At 40.4% G+C, this 22,462-nt stretch overlaps 1 protein-coding gene and 1 long non-coding RNA gene across 3 annotated transcripts in view; one reads left to right on the top strand and one right to left on the bottom strand.

Moving 5' to 3' along the window:
* Positions 1-22,462, top strand: part of LOC310721220 — a 91,024-nt gene that overhangs the window by 40,072 nt on the left and 28,490 nt on the right. The window lies entirely within an intron of this gene.
* fam184b (family with sequence similarity 184 member B) overlaps positions 1-22,462 on the bottom strand; it is a 37,192-nt gene that overhangs the window by 6,879 nt on the left and 7,851 nt on the right. Inside the window, exons 4-14 of one of the 2 annotated variants that reach the window (XM_083532529.1) lie at positions 20,858-20,993; positions 15,581-15,732; positions 14,016-14,279; positions 9,654-9,749; positions 6,116-6,325; positions 5,800-5,906; positions 3,544-3,661; positions 3,153-3,317; positions 2,740-2,956; positions 1,321-1,451; positions 1,021-1,187 (exon numbers count right to left, since the gene is read on the bottom strand). In XM_083532529.1, coding sequence (XP_083388655.1) covers positions 1,021-1,187; positions 1,321-1,451; positions 2,740-2,956; positions 3,153-3,317; positions 3,544-3,661; positions 5,800-5,906; positions 6,116-6,325; positions 9,654-9,749; positions 14,016-14,279; positions 15,581-15,732; positions 20,858-20,993 — 1,763 coding nt within the window. Of the gene's footprint in view, positions 1-1,020; positions 1,188-1,320; positions 1,452-2,739; positions 2,957-3,152; positions 3,345-3,543; positions 3,662-5,799; positions 5,907-6,115; positions 6,326-9,653; positions 9,750-14,015; positions 14,280-15,580; positions 15,733-20,857; positions 20,994-22,462 lie in introns of both variants that reach the window. The other variant, XM_083532530.1, reaches the window with a different exon arrangement.

Genomic DNA, 22,462 nt, shown 5'->3' with positions numbered 1-22,462 from the left:
TAGGTTCATGCCGATGCACCGATGCGAGTCACAGAATCTTACAATCCCTAATGCTTTACCACAAAGTTGGAGGTACACAACTGTACAGGATGTTTCTGGATGTGGTAGCGTTAAATATTCCATTCATTTAAAGTACCGTAATTTCCGGACTATTAAACGCACCCAAATATAAGCCGCACCCACTGAATTTAACAAAGATTTTTATTTTGAACATAAATAAGCCGCACCTGTCTATAAGCCTTTAATGAAAACAGTGACTGTTACACAGCTTGTATCTAAACAGTAGCCTACCAAAAAAAGTCATTGTTCACTGTCTTCCTCCTTCCTTTCACAACAATTTCTCTCGAGAGTTTATCTTTTGGCATCGTCTTGCGTTTAAAAATCACCATCGGTGAATCTTTTCTCCCGATGCCGTGCAGCTCAGAACACAGGTGAAGTGTGTTTTCATGCCCGGTTGTTTTCAGCGTGACGAATGATTCGCGTTTCCTGTTGACAGTCCGAGTGAGCGGCAGGTCAAACGTCAGAGGAACATCATCCATATTTATGATGTGGTGCAGTCTGATTCAGTGGGAGCGCATCTGATTTTATATAAAGAATTTCATTGGTTCACCTGAACCCGTTCGGCAATTTTATTGGTCTAATATTATGAAGCTCAGTTTTTTTGCTTAAAGCTTGTGAAACCGGGAAAAACCAAAAGATCTTTGGTGGCCTGCTACAAAGTTCTGACCTTAACCCTACTAAACACCTTTGGGATGAATGTGAACACTGACTGCACCCCAGGCCACCTCACCTTACCTACATCAGTACCTGACTTTACTAACACTCTTGTAGCTGAAGTCACCACAAATACAACACACTCCAAAATCTAGTGGAACATCTTACTTGTAAAAGTTATTATAACTGGAAATGCAGACTAATGATGGAAGTTCAAAAAGTGCATATGAAATGTATGGTCAAGTGTCCACAAACGTTTATATATAAAAGTTTCATATATAATGTATATATGAAAATTATTCTGACCTTCTGCTGCTCTTTGGTTTGAGGTTCATGCTGATTTTTTTCTCTATGCCGAGTTCATGCACTCGTTCTCTCAGTTCCTTATTCTGTCGTTTTAGCTCTTGCACCTCACTGCTCCTCTCATCCAGCTGCCTCTCAAGTGACTGCAGACGGTTCTGCTGCTTCAGGTCCTTGCAGAAAGCGAGAGAGTGAGACAAAGAGTGAAATGGTCAAGCTACAGAGTGTATATTTGTCATATGCATGTATGCTGTATGGTGTGTTTCTGTACTCAGGTTTAGTAATGCCAGGATTTGCACATTTTACCTGTTGTAAAGCCATCATCTCTGTATGTGTCTGGAGTTCATTCTGCAGATCTTCTATCTGCTGCATATGCCTCTGCGTGACCTGCCTGACCCATTCAGTGTGCTGTTGTGTTAACTCTGCTTTCTGTTTTTCTACACACACACACACACACACACACACACACACACACACACACACACACACACACACACACAGATACACACAGATACACATATATATACATACAATGAGAAAGAGAGAGAGAGAGAGAGAGAGAGAGAGAGAGAGAGAGAGAGAGAGAGAGAGAGAGAGAGAAAGAAAGAGAGAGAGAGAGAGAGAGAGAGAGAGAGAGAGAGAGAGAGAGAGAGAGAGAGAGAGAGAGAGAGAGAGAGAAACACAGATAACTCCCAACACATTAAAAGAGAGGCATGGTGACATGTCAAACACAGTGAAATACTAGTGGAAGAATGAACGTATTGCATTATATAAATCACAGTGCTGTCACTGCAAAATCCTCCATGTAAAATGTGATACTTGGGGAGACAGGAGACATTCATGCTCACTAAGTAAGTGTTGTGACTGGGTGAGTATCTGATCATTTGGGATAGCCTCTGAGTAAGGGGCTGTCCTCCTCACAATAGAAGTACCAAGAGTAGGTACCTTGGTTTGAGAATGTTTAGAGAACTACTAGAGCTCTGAAATCCATGGTAGGGTATAGAGGAGCATTGAATGACAATCACCAAGTACTGCCACTGGAATCCACCAATGAAAGGGGAAGGAAACTAAATGGATGAATAAGCATGAGGGAGGTGGTGGCAGCTCAGTGGTTTAGGCTCTGGGCTACTGATCAGAAACTTGAGGTGTTCGAACCCTGGTATCTCCAAGCTGCCACTCTTGGGTCCTTGAGCAAGGCCCTCAATCATCTGTGCTCCAGGGGCACTGTAACATGACTGGCCCGGGGGCTTGCACCCCCAACCTTCCAATCAGTCACCCAGCACCTAAACCACTGAACTACCAGTCCACCTAAAATAAAAAATGAAGGATAGATAGACGAATAAATAGATAATAGATAATAGCTGAACGTATAAGTAGATAAAATAAAGTACTAAAAAAACATTTCTAATCCTTAAAGTATGACCCATTAAATGTGTTTATTCTTTTTAAATTTCATCACATTATTGTATATATATATATATATAAAATTTGTCAAAAATTTTGTGTAAGTTAGTAATATACTGTACCTCAGAATAATAAACAATAAAAAAATTATATATATATATATATATATATATATATATATATATATATATATATATATATATATATATATATATATATACATATATATATATAAATAAATGTTTTTTTATTATTATTATTGATTTTTAACCAGTTAATGATGTTAATGGTGATGATGTTAATGGTGTTTCACATGCTTACCTAACTGTAGCTTGTACTGGGTGTGAAGGTGTTGTCTTTCTGCCTGCAGCTCCTCACTTGCTTGTTTCTCCAGAGACTGTAAGGCATGCTGGTGGTTGAGTCTCTCCACCTGTAACAACTCCTGCTCTCGCTGATGCCATCCACGATCATCTCTTTTCCCGTCTGTTAAGCCATTTCCCTTCACCACTTCCTCCTCCTCGTCTTCCTCTTGTATAACCTATTTAACAAAACGTATAACATCATCCTTCTGTATTATTAGTGTCAGCTTCATCACGATCAGGGTCTGATAAAATGATTTTACACTTCAGCCACATTTTACCCCCGATCCTTCTGATGAGCTGTCACAAAAAAAGAGAATAAAATAAAAACAATGGCTCAAATGATACAGTATTCTAATGGCTTTTGCAATTTACCTGTAACTGCTGTTTCTGCATCAACTTTTCTTTCTCCTGCATTGTAGCATAAAGCTGGGCACTCAGAGAGCTGTTCATTTCTATCGTTTTTTGAATCTCCAGCTTCATTCTTTCCAGCTCTTCATTATCATGGCAGTCCACCCTATCTCTTTCTTCCGTGCTCCGCTGGAATAGCAATTCTTTTTCCTGAAGCTATATATGTGGCACAAAGTAAGTTTTACAAGAAGACAAACAGCTATGCGTGTAACTGTGTGTAAGTAGAAGAATAGAATAGAATAGAATAGAATAGAATAGAATAGAATAGAATAGAATATCCATAATTTGTTACATATACATTATAGCACAATGAAATAATTTTCTTTGCATATCATATTAAGAGTGCGTGTGCTACCTGTGTCTGTAGTTCATCTATCCTTTGTTGCCAATGCAGATTAATGTCTTGGATCTCTTTTTCTTTATCTTTCTGTAGATCTGCTACATGATCACAGAAATGCTTCTCAAACTGCAGCCTAGACAGACATGCAGTATGTTGTATTAGATTGTATCCATTAAATGAAAGAGCAACATTTCTGACAAATTTAACAAAATAAAAACACAATCTAAAATATAATTACAGGAGTAAAGGGATGGCTTTAATATATATTTATGTTTATTTAATTTAGCACATTTTTATAATTTACTACTGTTTTTTATCTTTGTAATAAAGTTTAGTACTATTTTATAGTTTACTAGTCTTTTTTCCAGTATACATTTTCAAAACTATCGGGTGATAAATCGGTTATCGGCAAGTACGATTCAATCTATCTATCGGTATTGGTAAAACCCACTATCGGTCAACCTCTACATGTAACAAAAACCCAGTGGTGGGCAGACAGGGACTGCAAAGCCTTCTCTGCTGGCCTAAACACTATCAGAAGCACTGACCTACATTTACAACATAAATATTTGTTCCATGAAATTGTATTAATTTATTCCCAACAGTTTATTCTCTTCATTTTGTAGCGTTTCTCTTGGCTGCACTGATTTCAGTACGTGTATGTGGATGTTAGATTTTTTTGTCCAATCAGATTTCAGCCTCTATGTGCTGCCATGTCAACCAAAATCTGCCCAGGGCCTTCAGATTCAGTAGTGCTGGCCCTTTTTTACCAAAGTCTTCTTAATAAATAGCTCTGTTTCTTTAACCAATCAGATTTCACATTTCCCTCACAGTGCAGTTAGCTGGCCCAGTATAGCGTCAGCATTTTTCCATCCTCTGATTGGTTGTTCAGAGGGAAACTGTTACAGCCAAGTTCGACTGGTAAAACACGTCTGTAGCTCTGCACACATTAATACATCTGAGTTACACTTTTTTATGCCTACGGAGGAAGAGAAATTAATATTTCGGACATACTTAAAAATATTGAAGAAAAGCTAGACATGGTGAGGAGGTCGGCCAGCCTCAAAGCTATCTAGCGTGTCTCAGCCCAGGAAAGGGTTTGATCTCCACTTCCAGACCAGTGAATACGAGCGGTACCACTGGATTACAGCCTCTGAGGAGCGGTGCACATTATGAGTCTGCATCTCTGGTGAGTAGGTTATATTTTATTTACATTTTTATGTTTTTGTCATGTTATTTGACAAATATTGATTCTGAACTGCTCCAGATGATGTAGGTGCACATTTGCGGTTGTAATGTAGAGGTTTGGGGTCTTAACTTGGTTTCTTGCTTTAGTAAAATGGTATTTTATCTCTGTATCACTGTAATTGTTATATTGCGTTTTTGTATTGTATTGATGGTTTCTATAATCGCGACGTGATAGTGGTGGTATTAATAGGTGGACTAAGTCAACTTCAATATTTGTAATTCTAACATATACTAACATATACTAATTATAATTATAACATAGTCAATTTTCCACTAAGAGATTTATAAATCAACCAGAGAGCTTCTTCATCACAAACACCAGTCATAGTTCAACTGCACAGTAGAGTGATAGCATTGGGACCTGCATCACTACTGCCACCTGCTTTGTATTATAGAATACTGAACCTGCACATGGCCAAAACCTGGCAGTCTCACCTGGTAACTCATGGAACAAATAACGATTAAAATTATCGTAGCCTGTACGTCTTTCAGCTGATTAAACTGTTTTGTTACTATGCCAAACCGATCTGATAGAATTATACTGAAAAATTACTGTGGTCTCATAAGAAAATGTAATATTCTTGCCAAAGTTTAGGCAGGCTTGTAAATTTTCTTATAGGGTTGACCCTGAATATATATATTCTCAATAGTTTATTATTCTGAGGTACAGTCAGAATCTCACAATAGAATCTTTGCAGATGTGTTATGAAATGAAGATTATCCCATTTGGTTATTGTGGGGGGTGGACGGTGCTTGAATAAATAAATCTAAATAAAAATCCCGCAAGAGAAGTGACTGACAAGATTGATCTTTTTCTACAGCTAAAAAGTTGACATTTTAGCTGAAATCTGTTGTTTTTTTTATTTTTTTATGCACCGCATCCTATAGTTTGCTTGACACTTTAACAACTTCCTGAAATGGGGGAATGTACAGAATTAAAGGTTCAGGATGAAAAAACAGATGAATGGGTAAGCTCTTTTTTTTGCTTGCTATATGGTTTGCTCCTAATGATCTTACGCATACCTTATCCTCTCCTCCATACTGTGGCTTGACTGCTGTAGTGCATTTCTCTCTTGTTTGAGAGTGGAGATTTCCAACTTCAGCATTTCCTTCTCCAGATCAAATTCAACCTGGAAGAAAGATGTGTTGATCGCAAGATCGATGGGTTTCAGGAAAACATTTCTATGGTGCTCTCTCTCTCTCTCTCTCTCTCTCTCTCTCTCTCTCTCTCTCTCTCTCTCTCTCTCTCTCTCTCTCTCTCTCTCTTTCTTTCTTTCAACATCTCTTTATCTGAGCAGCATAATTATGGGAAAAATTTGGTGTGTGTTTGGATAAATACCTGCATTTGCCTTATGGTACAATGGGTATTTTCCAGTTCTTCATTTAGTCTCTCACACTCAGAATTGCCCAGAGGCTCCAACTCGGTTACTTCCTTTTCTTTCTCTTGCTTTCTTTCCCTTTCTTGTTCACGCTCTCTTTCCTCCTCACTTCTTCTGAATTTTTCTGTTTCCTTCTCCAATGTCTGGATTACGTCCTCCAGGTTCAGGATCTGCCAAAGACATTTACCTTAGATACATTTGGTTCAGCCATTGCATACTTATGGTATCGGTTATGCATACAACACATTCCTGTAAAGCTGTTTGTTACTTTGTTCATTGTTAAAGGAATTGAATATAAAGTTGTAGTCTTGACCCAGCTATGATGGCAGTTTTTTTTTTACTTTGAAGTTACTGTGAGCAGGGAATATACTTCCATCAGCCATAACATTATGACATTATAACATTATAAACGGTGAAGTGAATAACACTAATTGTCTCTTCATCATGGCACCTGTTAGTCAGTGGGATATTATTAGGCAGCAAGTTAATATTTTGTCCTCAAATTTATGTGTTAGTATCAGGAAAAAATGGGAGCGCATAAGGATTTGAGAGAGTCTGAAAAGCGTAAAATTGTGATGTCTAGACGACTGGACTACACAGATTGTGATGGCTAGACGAGCTTCTCAAAAACTGCAGCTCTTGTGGGCTGTTCTCATACTGCAGTGGTTAGTATCTATCAAAAGTGAGGAACACTGGTGAACCAGCAACTGGGTCGTGGGTGGCCGAAGCTCATTGATGCACGTGGGGAGCAAAGGCTGGTCTGCGTAATCGAATCAACAGATGAGCTCCTGTAGCTCAAATTGCTAAAGAAGTTAAAGCTGTTAATGCTCGAGGTCGGAACTGTTTTGGCAGCAAAAGGGGACTAACACAATATTAGGCAGGTGGTCATAATGTTATGCCTGATCAGTGGCAATATATATATATATATATATATATATATATATATATATATATATATATATATATATATATATATATATATATATATATATATATATATACAGTGAGGAAAATAAGTATTTGAACACCCTGCTATTTTGCAAGTTCTCCCACTTAGAAATCATGGAGGGGTCTGAAATTGTCATCGTAGGTGCATGTCCACTGTGAGAGACATAATAAAAAAAAATAAATCCAGAAATCACAATGTATGATTTTTTTAACTATTTATTTGTATGATACAGCTGCAAATAAGTATTTGAACACCTGAGAAAGTCAATGTTAATATTTGGTACAGTAGCCTTTGTTTGCAATTACAGAGGTCAAACGTTTCCTGTAGTTTTTCACCAGGTTTGCACACACTGCAGGAGGGATTTTGGCCCACTCCTCCACACAGATCTTCTCTAGATCAGTCAGGTTTCTGGCCTGTCGCTGAGAAACACGGAGTTTGAGCTCCCTCCAAAGATTCTCTATTGGGTTTAGGTCTGGAGACTGGCTAGGCCACGCCAGAACCTTGATATGCTTCTTACAGAGCCACTCCTTGGTTATCCTGGCTGTGTGCTTCGGGTCATTGTCATGTTGGAAGACCCAGCCTTGCCCCATCTTCAATGCTTTAACTGAGGGAAGGAGGTTGTTCCCCAAAATCTCGCAATACATGGCCCCGGTCATCCTCTTCTTAATACAGTGCAGTCGCCCTGTCCCATGTGCAGAAAAACACCCCCAAAGCATGATGCTACCACCCCCATGTTTCACAGTAGGGATGGTGTTCTTGGGATGGTACTCATCATTCTTCTTCCTCCAAACACGTTTAGTGGAATTATGACCCAAAAGTTCTATTTTAGTCTCATCTGACCACATGAATTTCTCCCATGACTCCTCTGGATCATCCAAATGGTCATTGGCAAACTTAAGACGTGCCTGGACATGTGCTGGTTTAAGCAGGGGAACCTTCCGTGCCATGCATGATTTCAAACCATGACGTCTTAGTGTATTACCAACAGTAACCTTGGAAACGGTGGTCCCAGCTCTTTTCAGGTCATTGACCAGCTCCTCCCGTGTAGTTCTGGGCTGATTTCTCACCTTCCTCAGGATCATTGAGACCCCACGAGGTGAGATCTTGCATGGAGCCCCAGTCCGAGGGAGATTGACAGTCATGTTTAGCTTCTTCCATTTTCTAATGATTGTTCCAACAGTGGACCTTTTTTTATTAAGCTGCTTGGCAATTTCCCTGTAGCCCTTTCCAGCATTGTGGAGGTGTACAATTTTGTCTCTAGTGTCTTTGGACAGCTCTTTGGTCTTGGCCATGTTAGTAGTTGGATTCTTACTGATTGTATGGGGTGGACAGGTGTCTTTATGCAGCTAACGACCTCAAACAGGTGCATCTAATTTAGGATAATAAATGTAGTGGAGGTGGACATTTTAAAGGCAGACTAACAGGTCTTTGAGGGTCAGAATTCTAGCTGATAGACAGGTGTTCAAATACTTATTTGCAGCTGTATCATACAAATAAATAGTTTAAAAATCATATATTGTGATTTCTGGATTTTTTTTTTATAGATTATGTCTCTCACAGTGGACATGCACCTACGATGACAATTTTAGACCCCTCCATGATTTCTAAGTGGGAGAACTTGCAAAATAGCAGCGTGTTCAAATACTTATTTTCCTCACTGTATATATATATATATATATATATATATATATATATATATATATATATATATATATATATATATATATATATATAAAAGAAACGATACTAAATACTGCTGTGTGTAAAATTTTGAGAACATCAGCCATTTTTGTAATCCTTAATCTGGCTCATGTGATACAAACAACAATGCCATGGTGACTGGGATCACATTTTTCGTCATTCTTTTTCACCATTGGTAAACCAAATCATGCAAGTTTCTCCTTTACAACAACAGTTGTCAGTCCACAGTGGAGGTTATGGTGCATGTTCAGTCTTTTGTCAATTCCAAGACTGGAGTACTGCAATTAACTCCTGGCAGATCTTTGCATGTCATTAGATCTCTGCAACTAATCCAGAAAACAAGCTGCACAATTTGTTTTCAACCTGTTTTGAATTCTGTTCTTTTACACCATCTCACTGGTATTCTCCTACCATTGGATTAATGTAGCTTTTTATGTCACATTGAATGCACTGATGTTAGCTTAGCTATCTTAAAGCATGTATCACACCCTGCTCTGATCACACCCCTGCACATATAACACTGCTCAAACGAACTCACCATCTCTCAGAGAACAACGACTGCATACATCAAAGCTTTTTTTGTAATGACACCGAGGTGCTGCAAAATCAACGGCAGGGTATCTGACACACAATACACACATTCATTCTCACTTTATTTTACTTTATAGCTATATTTTTCTGGGTTGAAAGGAAAATAGTCTTTCAAAAGAAACCCACAGGCATAAGGGGAGTACTTGCTTTGTCAATGGCAGTGCTCAGAACAAAACCAAGAATAACAGTGCGGTGTTTTCATTTTATATCATGTTTTAAGAATCATATTTAATATTTTATAATTTTTTCATTCCTACCTTTATCATGGACGCCTGTAGTTCTTTGTGTAGTTCCTTTCTCTCTGCCTCCAGGTTATGTTTTTCCTCCTCTGCAGTCTTTCTGCATTCCTCTGCCTGTAGCGGGACATTGTCACAAATTCTGCCAAACGAGTGCTAAATGAAACATCAATTACTATATAACTGAGGCTTACACACTACACTAATGCAGAAAGTGGCAGGACTTTATCCGTTCCCAGACCTTAAACATTCAGCCCTTAAACATTTTTTATGCCTAATTTAACACACAAATATACTTGTAACAATATATACATAAAAAAAGTATTAAATTATAAACATAAATAAATCAATGACTTTTTGTTCTTTATGATTGTACTTACTGTTGAACTAGACATGCCATATTGCAGACAAAGATCTCGTGTGCGTACACCACGTTCATGCTTTTCTACAATTTCTCTTTTTATTTCAACGGTTAATTATTTCTACAACCTTATTTCCAACGCTATCACTAGACTTCTTGGGACCCATGATGCAAAATTTATAGTGAGATAAAACAAAAACACTATAAAAACAGACAGAATTCACAATATTCACAAAAGAGAATGACGAGAATGCACTCGGAAGAATGTCTATGGTAACGAGCGACGAATGCGTGACTGGAACCAAACGCGTCAAAGAAATGCTCGTCTTTCCAAAATATGCTTGCACTCCTACAGGGTTTTTACTAGTAAATTTGTTTTTTTAATCTTTCAGTTTTACATTTTTGCACAAAATAAGCGCATTTCAAATATCCCAATTTTATTTATATATATATATATATATAGGGTGTGAAACAGTACACAAATTTCACGGGTCGGTACGTACCTCGGTTTTTAAGTCGCAGTTTGGTTCAATTTCGGTACACAATAAAAAAAATGTTATTGATTAAATTGAGAATTCAATTAAACTGAATAAATAAAATGTAATTAATGGAAAAACGTAATGAAATAATTTACATTTGTTAAATCAGAATACAGTAATATAGGTGTGTGTGTGTGTGTGTGTGTGTGTGTGTGTGTGTGTGTGTGTGTGTGTGTGTGTGTGTGTGTGTGTGTGTGTGTGTGTATAAAGATATGATCTAATTAACTGTTCTACTTATTTCAGCAAACTTTAACAAATGTCATTATTCCTTCCACCCTGCATTCATTCACTTCCTCAAATTGTCGACTCGGATTTTCTACTTTTTATAAACATAAAGCTGGATATAAAAAGCTAAAGAATCCAAAGCGCAAGCATCAACCACTTCCTGGTTTAATAATAATTATATTAACAAAATAAAAAAAAAAATTCAGTGCAAATACATGTACCGTTACACCCCTTATAATAATATATACATTATAAAATGTTTTATTTTTTTTGTACAGGACCTGTTTGTTAGTTTGCATAAATACTAATGGAAAAGTCACCACTTTGCGATTAAAAAAAGATCCCCAACATGCCATGCTTCTCAAAGATTTGAGGGAGGATTCAAGATAGTAACCATCATTGTTTCTTTTAGTACTCTAATATTATATATGCATCACTGGGGTCTGCCTTGTGGAACTAGAACATGAACAATGATGTGTGTCAGAAGTGTTTGACATTCTGGATTAATGTGAACAGGCGTGCTGACATGGCGACACAACTCTAACCCTAACCCTAACCCTAACCCTCCAGTTTAAAAAAAAGGAACAGCCATGAATAAAATGGGCAGAAGGTTTGGTTACTCAGCCCCCCTAGAACAGGAATGAGACAACTGCCAGAGCTGTTCCAGCAATGCAACAGTATAGAATTCAGATGCAGAATTCAGGAGCCTAGTACAGCTGCTTTGCTTGGATTTAGACACCGAGTGTAACTATACTCTCACTGGCTGCTTCTGTTAGTGGACACTGCTAATAGCGCACCATTGGAGCGTTTTTCAGGTTCTGTGCACTGGGAATGTGGATTGGCTGTAGCAATGAATGTGCTGCAGACTGATAATAAAAAGTGCAGAAGAAAAATGAGAAGCTGGATTTTTTTAAATGCCTAACCCATTCTGAAGTATAGGGTCTCGGCTGTCACCTTCATTCCCCCTTTAAGAATCAAAAGTAAATCTGTATTCAAAAGCTGTGGTCATACTACAGCTCTAGAGTTGAGATTAATGCCTTTGGTAAATATGCCAGTGATCTCACTAGCTCTTTCATCTGCTCCTAAACATTCATGAGATAATGTCCATTACAACAAATAAAGTGGACGAAGAATACTATAGGCAACATTCATAGCAATGAAAAATATCCTCATGAAGCATGGAAGATGACTGGGTTTGTAACATGATGGAAGGTTGGGAAAATATGTGACTCTGTAAACTACCAATCAGATCTGTGATGATCTTAGGGGAAATCCCCAGCTTACTGGCATTTTGTAAGAGTATATTCACTATCTACAGGTGCATCTCAATAAATTAGAATAGCATTAAAAAGTTAATTTATTTGAGTAATTCAATAAAAAGAGAAAATCTTGTATATTATATAGATTTATCACACAGAGACTGAAGTAGTTTAAGTGTTTATTTCTTTTCATTTTGATGATTTTGGCTCACATTAACAAAAACACACTAATTCACTATTTCAAAAATTTTTAATACTTCATAAGACCAATCAAAAAAACATTTTTAGTGAATTTTTGGATTCTGGAATGTATGCTTATTTACTGTATATGCACTCAATACATCATAGGAGCTACTTTTGCTTTAATTACTGCCTCATTTCGGCATGGCATTGAGGTGATCAGTCTGTGGCAGTGCTGAGGTGGTATGGAAACCCAGGTTTCTTTGACAGTGGCCTTCAGCTCATTTGCATTTTTTTGGTCTCTTGTTTCTCATTTTCCTCTTAACAATACCCCATAGATTCTCTATGAGGTTCAGGTCTGGTGAGTTTTCTGGCCAGTCAAGCACACCAACACCATGGTCATTTAACTAACTTTGTGGGCAGGTGTCAAATCCTGCTTTAAAATAAAATCAGCATCTCCATAAAGCTGGTCAGCAGAGGGAAGCATGAAGTGCTCTAAACTTCGTGGTAAACGGCTGTGCTGACCTTGGACTTGATAAAACACAGTGGACCAACACCAGCAGATGACACAAGTCCCCAAACCACCACTGACTGTGCAAACTTTACACTGGACCTCAAGCAACTTGGATTCTGTGCCTCTCCTTTCTTATTCCAGACTCTGGGACCTTGATGTCCAAATGAAATGCAAATTTTCTTTCATCTGAAAAGACCACTTTGGCCCACTGAGCAACAGTCCAGTCCTTTTTGTCCTTTGCCCAGGTAAGACACCTCTGACGTTGTCTCTGGTTCAGGAGTGGCTTGACACAAGGAATGAGTCAGTTGTAGCCCATGGATACGTCTGTGCGTGGAGGCTCTTGAAGCACTGACTCCAGCTGCGGTCCACTTTTTGTGAATCTCCCCCAAATTCTTGAACAGGCTTCATTTTACCTTTTTCTACCACCTTTTCCTTCCATTCAACATTCCATTAGTGTCCTTGGATGCAGCACACTGTGAACAGCAGCTTCTTTAGCAATGACCTTTTGTGTCTTACCCTCCATGTGCAGGGTGTCAATGATCGTCTTCTGGACAACTGTCAAGTCAGCAGTCTTTCCCCATGATTGTGTAGCCTGAACCAGACTGAGACACCATTTAAAGGCTCAGGAAACCTATGCAGGTGTTTGAATTTAATGAGCTGATTAGAGTGTGACACCACGAGTCTTCAATATTGAACCTTTTCACAATATGCAAATTTCCAGAATTTAGCTGTGAGCCAAAATCATCAAAATTAAAAGAAATAAACATCTGAAATATATCAGTCTGTGTGATGAATCAATATAATATAATGTTTGTACTGAATTACTAAAATAAATAAAGTTTTAATTATATTTATATTTATTGAGATGCACCTGCAGGTACCAGGGATAAGGAAATGGATGTTTTGGCGATTCTGAAGAGTTGACTAGTCCCTTTCAGTCCATGGTGTCCTTAAAATATTTTTTGTAATTTCAATACTAGAGACTATAAAGACTGTCTTTTCACATACTTACAATGATGTTTGTGTAAAGTCTAAATTAATATAATCAAATTGGGAGGAAGTGGTAGCTCATTGGTTAAAATGTCGGTTAAATGAACTTCAGATCATAATGGCATGAGTTCAAATCCCAGCACAACCAAGCTACCACTGTTGCTACCCTTGACCAAGGTGCTCGCTCTGGATTCGGAATGGGAAACACATTTATTTCCAAACATTTGAACCTAGATGTAATCGTAACCTAAATGTGAGTGCACAAGAATGCCTCTTGTATGTTGTCATAAATCTAGACTTCAGAAGTTTCTGTACCTGCTTCCTCTCGTTTTCCAGCGAAGCTTGTGTTTGGCGCAACTCACTGGCATGTTTACAGATCAATTCTTCCAGCGCTTTCCTCAATTTCTCTTTAAGACGGACTTTTTCCTCCTCCATATTTTTCTGCACTCTTTTCTTTTCCTCCTCCAACTCGTGCATGTCATTTGATCGCTCTTTCTCCACCTCTTGGTGGAGGCGCTGAATCTCCTCAGCATGAGCACGCTGCAGCTCCAGGCGCATGGAAGACAAAGCATCTGCATGCTAAAACACACACGCCAGTAAATAGCACATTCAGCATATTGTATGTAATATAATCAGTATTTTTTTAAAAACTTAAAAAGAGACTACATCTCTTACCCTTCTCTTGTCTTTTCTTACATATATTATATGTTAATTAAAAAGTACAGATTTAAGCATGTGAAACATTTCTAAAGTTTTTGTTACCATTGATTTAAACAGGTAATAAATATCAGTTTTTATAAACCAACACCAGTTTGATCCTTAGCTCGTTACTGTCAAAGCTCTAACAGCGTCAAGGGAATATTTATAGTAAATGATCTCTTCCCTGCATTGTGGTATAGGGAACTGCACAATCTACAGCTGACAGCACAGCCATAGCAGAGCTGAGACCGAGGAAAGAATGTTGAAAAGAACTTGCAGAAAAACACAATGTTGTGTGCATTTTTGTAATTTCCATAGGTGTATGTGCTCAGTGAAAGTCTGTTCAAGCAAACACAGCTGTCACGGTATCCTGGCGACAGATTCTTCAATATCTCCAACTAACAGGATCTCCAGAATACTGTGGGTTGTGTGTCTAAAACCCAACAGCAAAACAACAGAATTGTCTAATAATCACTTGTGAAACTGTATGTAGAACTGTTGTTGTTTTCTTAATCATGTAACTGAATATATTTAGATAATACCATATTAATACTTTTCAAGTTTTAAATACTCTAATCAACATGGGTATGGCCAAATATTGACAATTTATTCAAATGTATGTTTATTTTTAGTGAAACCAAACTTAACGTAGAGCATGAAGAAAAAAAAATATTCTTGTAAATGTTTTAAAGTAATTGTGGTGTTTTAAATTACGTACATCATCAGGACACCGAACGGAACTTTTGCTATGTTTCCACACGGACGGTTTTAATTGCCGGATGTGTGCAGCATGGATTTTGGTGCTTGATTTGAGACTTGGATCGTCAGTATAACAAATGTTAATTGATTACAAATAATTTTTCAGTGGAGTTTATTATTATTTTTTAGATCTGAGTAAAGAAACGGACGTCGTGAATAAATGTTTGTTGCGTTGAAGGTTTTAAATTCGGCTCTAATATAAATGTATTTATATTTTTAATAAAAAGATTTATCGAAATTTTATAGAAATGCGCACTGGATTAATCTTAACGTTAATAAAATGAATGCCGTTGAAATAAATTTGCGTTATATAGTTAATTGCCTAATTTACCTGCTTGAGCACTGAGAATTCAGAAGAGGCATAATTATTATGTTTACCTGCTACGTGGATATTATTTAAGCATCCAGGTGGAGGCGGTTACCTGTTTGAGCATGCGAGCATGGTCATTAGAGCGGCTGCTGTTTTGAAGTTCCAGTTCTTTGTTCCTAATATTGAGACGACTCAGTTGAGATCTCAGTTCCTCCACTTCAGCAGACACCAGCACTTGAGAGGAGCTTTGGTTCAACAGTTCCTCTAAAGAGTAATTAAGACTTTCTTAGCATTTTCCTAACCACATCGGAAGTTTGACACAAAGCCATATCATAAAACAGCGGTTTGTATCTAACACACACACACACACACACACACACACACACACACACACACACACACACACACACATAGTAAATGATACAAAATATGTAAGTCAACTGCAAAGAAATGCCAGTAGCATCATTAAAGACTCCATTCATGGAGCATTTGTCCTCTTACCATCTGGAAAGAGGTACAGAGCCATCAAGTCACAAACAAATATACTGAAGTGCAGTTTCTTACCCAGAGCCACAGCTGCCATCACTCCCCAACCATGACCCTAATAAATCCCCAGAACTATTTTACAAGGCGTACCTTTTGCTGCTACATGCACTAAAGTGCACTTTATACCTTGTCACTTTATAATAATATCGATAACGGTTTTATTAACACATTTTAATAACCAAGGTGTTACACTTTAACTTGTTTCTATTTAGATTTATGGCATTTGGCAAATTCCCTTATCCAGATGAATTACAACTGAGCAGTTGAGGGTTAAGGGTCTTGCTCCAGCAGGGGTCGTTTAGAGGTACTGGGATTTGAACTTATGACCTTCTGATCTAAGGTCTAATGCCCTAAACACTCAGCTACCACCTCCTATAGATTTTGTATACATTTCTCAGTTTTATTTTACTTTATTCTTATAATTATATGCTTTTTTATAGTTTTATTTTTTAAATTGCCAAACAAAAAAAACTTTGTTGCATTGGACACATTTGCAACAGACTGCAAAGCCAAATTCAAGCAGTAATATATATATATATATATATATATATATATATATATATATATATATATATATATATATATATATATATATATATATATATATAAACGCATTATAACGATTCCTTTTACACACTTGGAGCATTATCATATCGCATTCCACATCATCTCACCCTTTAGGAGCAGTCGTTTTATGATTATATATTTAAGCAAACTGTTATTCTGAACCAGAGATGCCTAAAACTATTCATGCAAGACAAAGTTGGCCTGTAGTGACTTTATATGGAAATTCATTTAATTTGATATTAAATATAACATATTGTTCCTCAACAATATGTTATATTTAATATCAAATTAAATGAATTTAATATAACATATTGTTCCTCAGGGGCCCCACCCTGGAGCCAGGCCCGGGGTTGGGGCTCGTATGCGAGCGCCTGGTGGCCGGGCCTTCCCCCACAGGGTCCGGCCGGGCTCAGCCCGAAGGAGCGACGTGGGGCCGCCTTCCAGTGGGCTCACCACCTGCAGGAGGGACCGTAAGGGGCCGGTGCTAAGAGGATCGGGCAGCAGTCGAAGGTGGAGGCCTCGACAACCCGATCCCTGGACACGGAAGCTAGCTCTAGGGACGTGGAATGTCACCTCGCTGGCGGGGAAGGAGCCTGAGATTGTGCGTGAGGTTGAGAGGTTCCGACTAGAGATAGTCGGGATCACCTCTACGCACGGCCTGGGCTCTGGAACCACACTCCTCGAGAGAGGATGGACTCTTTACAACTCTGGAGCTGCCCATGGTGAAAGGCGTCGGGCTGGTGTGGGTTTGCTTATAGCCCCCCAGCTCAGCCGCCATGTGTTGGAGTTTACCCCGGTGAACGAGAGGGTCGTTTCCCTGCGCCTACGGGTCGGGGATAGGTCTCTCACTGTCGTGTGTGCCTACGGGCCAAACGGCAGTATAGAGTACCCGGCCTTCTTGGGGTCTCTGGGAGGGGTGCTGGACAGTGCTCCGACTGGGGACTCCGTCGTTCTACTCGGAGACTTCAATGCACACGTGGGCAGCGACAGTGACACCTGGAGGGGCGTGATTGGGAGGAACGGCCCCCCTGATCTGAACCCGAGCGGTGTTCAGTTATTGGACTTCTGTGCTAGTTACAGTTTGTCCATAACGAACACCATGTTCAAGCATAAGGGTGTCCATCAGTACACGTGGCACCAGGACACCCTAGGCCGCAGGTCGATGATCGACTTTGTGGTCGTTTCATCTGACCTGCGGCCGTATGTCTTGGACACTCGGGTAAAGAGAGGGGCGGAGCTGTCAACTGATCACCACCTGGTGGTGAGTTGGATCCGATGGCGGGGGAGGAAGCTGGACAGACTCGGCAGACCCAAGCGTACTGTGAGGGTCTGCTGGGAACGTTTGGCCGAGCCTCCTGTCAGAGAGATCTTCAACTCCCACCTCCGGCGGAGCTTTGACCAGATCCCGAGGGAGGCCGGAGATATTGAGTCCGAGTGGACCATGTTCTCCACCTCCATTGTCGAAGCGGCCGCTCGGAGCCGTGGCAGTAAGGTCTCCGGTGCCTGTCGAGGCGGCAATCCCCGAACCCGGTGGTGGAAACCGGAAGTAAGGGATGCCGTCAAGCTGAAGAAGGAGTCCTACCTGGCCTGGTTGGCTTGTGGGACTCCTGAGGCAGCTGACGGGTACCGGCAGGCCAAGCGAACTGCAGCCCGGGTGGTTATCGAGGCAAAAACTCGGGCCTGGGAGGAGCTCGGTGAGGCCATGGAGAAGGACTATCGGCTGGCCTCGAAGAGATTCTGGCAAACCGTCCGGCGCCTCAGGAGGGGAAAGCAGTGCCCCACCAATGCTGTTTACAGTAGAGGTGGGGAGCTGTTGACCTCAACTGGGGATGTCGTTGGACGGTGGAAGGAATATTTCGAGGATCTCCTCAATCCCGCCGTCACGTCTTCCATTGAGGAAGCAGAGGCTGAGGGCTCAGAGGCGGACTCGTCCATCACCCAAGCTGAAGTCACCGAGGTAGTAAAGAAACTCCTCGGTGGCAGGGCACCGGGGGTGGATGAGATCCGCCCTGAGTACCTCAAGTCTCTGGATGTTGTGGGGCTGTCTTGGCTGACACGCCTCTGCAGCATCGCGTGGCGGTCGGGGACAGTGCCTCTGGAATGGCAGACCGGGGTGGTGGTCCCTCTTTTTAAGAAGGGGGACCGGAGGGTGTGTTCCAACTATAGGGGGATCACACTTCTCAGCCTACCTGGGAAAGTCTATGCCAGGGTACTGGAGAGGAGAATACGGCCGATAGTAGAACCTCGGATTCAGGAGGAACAATGTGGTTTTCGTCCAGGCCGTGGAACACTGGACCAGCTCTATACCCTCTACAGGGTGCTGGAGGGTTCATGGGAGTTTGCCCAACCAGTCCACATGTGCTTTGTGGATTTGGAAAAGGCATTCGACTGTGTCCCTCGCGGCGGCCTGTGGAGGGTGCTCCGGGAGTATGGGGTCGGGGGCCCTTTACTAAGGGCTGTCCGGTCCCTGTATGACCGAAGCAGGAGCTTGGTTCGCATTGCCGGCAGTAAGTCAGACTTGTTCCCGGTGCATGTTGGACTCCGGCAGGGCTGCCCTTTGTCACCGGTTCTGTTCATAATTTTTATGGACAGAATTTCTAGGCGCAGCCAGGGGTCGGAGGGTGTCCGGTTTGGTGACGACACGATTTCGTCTTTGCTCTTTGCAGATGATGTTGTCGTGTTGGCTTCATCAGACCAGGACCTTCAGCATGCACTGGGACGGTTTGCAGCCGAGTGTGAAGCGGCTGGGATGAGAATCAGCACCTCCAAATCCGAGGCCATGGTCCTCAGTCGGAAAAGGGTGGCTTGCCCACTTCAGGTTGGTGGGGAGTTCCTGCCGCAAGTGGAGGAGTTTAAGTATCTTGGGGTTTTGTTCATGAGTGAGGGAAGGGTGGAACGGGAGATTGACAGACGGATCGGTGCAGCTTCTGCAGTAATGCGGTCGATGTACCGGTCTGTCGTGGTGAAGAAGGAGCTAAGCCGCAAGGCGAAACTTTCGATTTACCGGTCAATCTACGTTCCTACTCTCACCTATGGTCATGAGCTCTGGGTCATGACCGAAAGGACAAGATCCCGGATACAGGCGGCCGAAATGTGCTTCCTCCGCAGGGTGGCTGGGCGATCCCTTAGAGATAGGGTGAGAAGCTTAGTCACTCGGGAGGAGCTCGGAGTAGATCCGCTGCTCCTCCACATCGAGAGGGGTCAGCTGAGGTGGCTCGGGCATCTGTTCCGGATGCCTCCTGGACGCCTTCCTGGGAAGGTGTTCCGGGCGCGTCCCACTGGGAGGAGACCCCGGGGAAGACCTAGGACACGCTGGAGAGACTATGTCTCCCGGCTGGCCTGGGAACGCCTTGGTGTCCCCCCGGAAGAGCTGGAAGAAGTGTCTAGGGAGAGGGAAGTCTGGGCATCTTTGCTTAGACTGCTGCCCCCGCGACCCGGCATCGGATAAGCGGGAGAAGATGGATGGATGGATGGATGGATGGATATTGTTCCTCATTTAAAGCTGAAAAAATACTCAACTGAAAAAAGAATTAGAGTATATAAGAGTGAATAAGTTAATTAGCCCAATTTTAAAAGAATAAATTAAATATGGAGTTGCTTAATGTACATAATTAGAGGTCACTGGGAATAAAACATGGCTGTTTAGTTAATTGCCTGAATAGCTGTTTTTTACTCTATAGTACAATATTACTCTAATTTACTATAAATAGGATTGTTTGATGTACTACTTATACGTTTAATTTTACTAAAAAAATTTTGATAGTAAAACATCTAGTAATGTATTTACTTCTAAATATTATAAATTTATATTTGGGGGATCCACGGCAGCTTTCATTGTAATATGTAACATTTACTATTGGCCCACGTTCTTCAAACAAGTTTGATTTTTCATAAAAAAAGAGATTGGGTACCTCTGTTCTAAACCCACCAGGTGATAGTGTAGTGCAAATAAATGCCAACTACAAATCAGTATTCACTACGATGCTGAAAAATGGGCATCTAAATAATATCTGTGATGGTGATGGTCCTGTGGTGATAATTTTTCTGATGGACAGGGTAAAGATAATTATGCAGAAAGGCCACAGTCGGTAATTTTATATCCACAGTGTGTATCGATATTGTAGGAGTACTTGACAAAAGGGCTAATGAATGTAAGCATAAACAGGGTGTACCTAAGACAGGTGAGTCGTTTCTTGTGTGCTTGTGACCGGTTTACCAGAATATGTAACTGTAACTGAGGGTAGATTTAGTTATAATAATCTTTTTTACTGTTTACCTGATTTGTTTTGCAGTTCATTCTCTTGCAGTAATAATCGTTCTTTTGCCACAGCAAGCTCCTCCTCTGCTTTCCTAGTTACTCTTTCTGCCTCTGCAACTCGATGATGGCAATTTTCCAGCTGCTCTTCTAGATCCTAATGTAATATAAGAGAAAAAAAAGTAAACTTGGTGCTTTTCAATCAATAGTATATACAGTCAGGTAATATACTATTTGTCAGGTTTGGAAAGTGGTATAATTTCCGTACATTTGCCTCTGCATACCCGATTTGAAATGATTTATAATCAAGCAATCAAGCTATAATAGAACTGTAGGCATTTTAATCCAATGGGTTTAACCATAACATACAATTAGTTTTTTTCATAGTTCTTCTACTTTTACAGAACATATAAGCAGTTATAATGTTTTAATCTCATCAAAACCACCAACTTGTGTATTAGATATCTTGCCTACATGTTTCTTCAATTAGATAATACAATAGATATTATCAAATCCATCAATAAAAAACCCTCAGCTCAAACCCTGTCAGGTGTCCAACTACTGGCCTCTGTCACGCACAGATCAAGAGTCGGAAACTGGTCATAAAGTCAATGCGCTTTATTTGCCTTAGTACGTGAAACGGAAACCTTCAGAGAAGCGAACACCGAAGAACGGGTGGGATGCAGCGCATAGGTAGTCCAGAGATGATCTGTAGAGTAAACTGTAGATCGAACGGTGAGCGAATGGGAACGGAGGCCTTATAAATGAGAGTGTATATTGGATTCATGCTCATATCTACATAGGAATAAACTTCACAAACTGTACCACCCATGATTTAGGCTTCCTCATAGAACACTACTTCAATACAATTCAAGTAGAGCATTTTTTACAATAGACATAATCTCAAAGCAGCTTTACACAGATAATGTGGTGATTAAAAGTGAATATGTTCTTTATAAGTGTAAGTTTGTCCCTGATGACTGAGTCGGTGGCGACTGTGGCAAGGAAAAAATTTCCCAAGATGGCATAAGGAGGAAATCTTCAGAGGAACCAGACTCAATAGGTAACAGATCCTCATCTGGGTTGCATTTAATGAACTTTTATTACAGATATACAATGTTGGGGGGTGCAGTGATGATGATCGGAAGCGAAAAGTAGTCCTGAGTCAATGTAGCAGACTGTTGACATTAACTACAGTCCAATCCATCCTCAAAGCTCCTCCGCCTGTTCGGAATTTCATGGAACCACCCAAGGCGTTGATGAGAAACCGTCCCAAGCTGCACAGAGTGGCCTCTAGTCGAAGAGAACACTATCCAGAGGCAGGCCTGGATGAAGTGGGAAGATCCACGGAGGGGAGAGGGGCAACTGGGATCCTAGTGTTGCTTGAAATTAGTTTTGACATCACTGGTCATACTTTTCTCCTTGATAAAGTAGAACATGTTGTGCTTCCACAGGTCTAATTTGATTAATTGTTATCAGTTTATAAATGTAAATTGTGACGTCACCATGCATAAGATATAGTTTGGTGTTTCACAAGGCTCTGTTTTAGACCCCCGTGTTTAAAATATCACGTTAACAACATTTGGCAGATGAAACTGAGCATTTGTCAGTAAAGCGCCTTGCACA

Source organism: Silurus aristotelis, assembly GCF_946808225.1.
Source record: "Silurus aristotelis genome assembly, chromosome: 27".
NCBI lineage: Eukaryota > Metazoa > Chordata > Actinopteri > Siluriformes > Siluridae > Silurus > Silurus aristotelis.
Note: the sequence above shows the minus strand (reverse complement) of the source record. Positions and strands in the feature narration are given on the sequence as shown.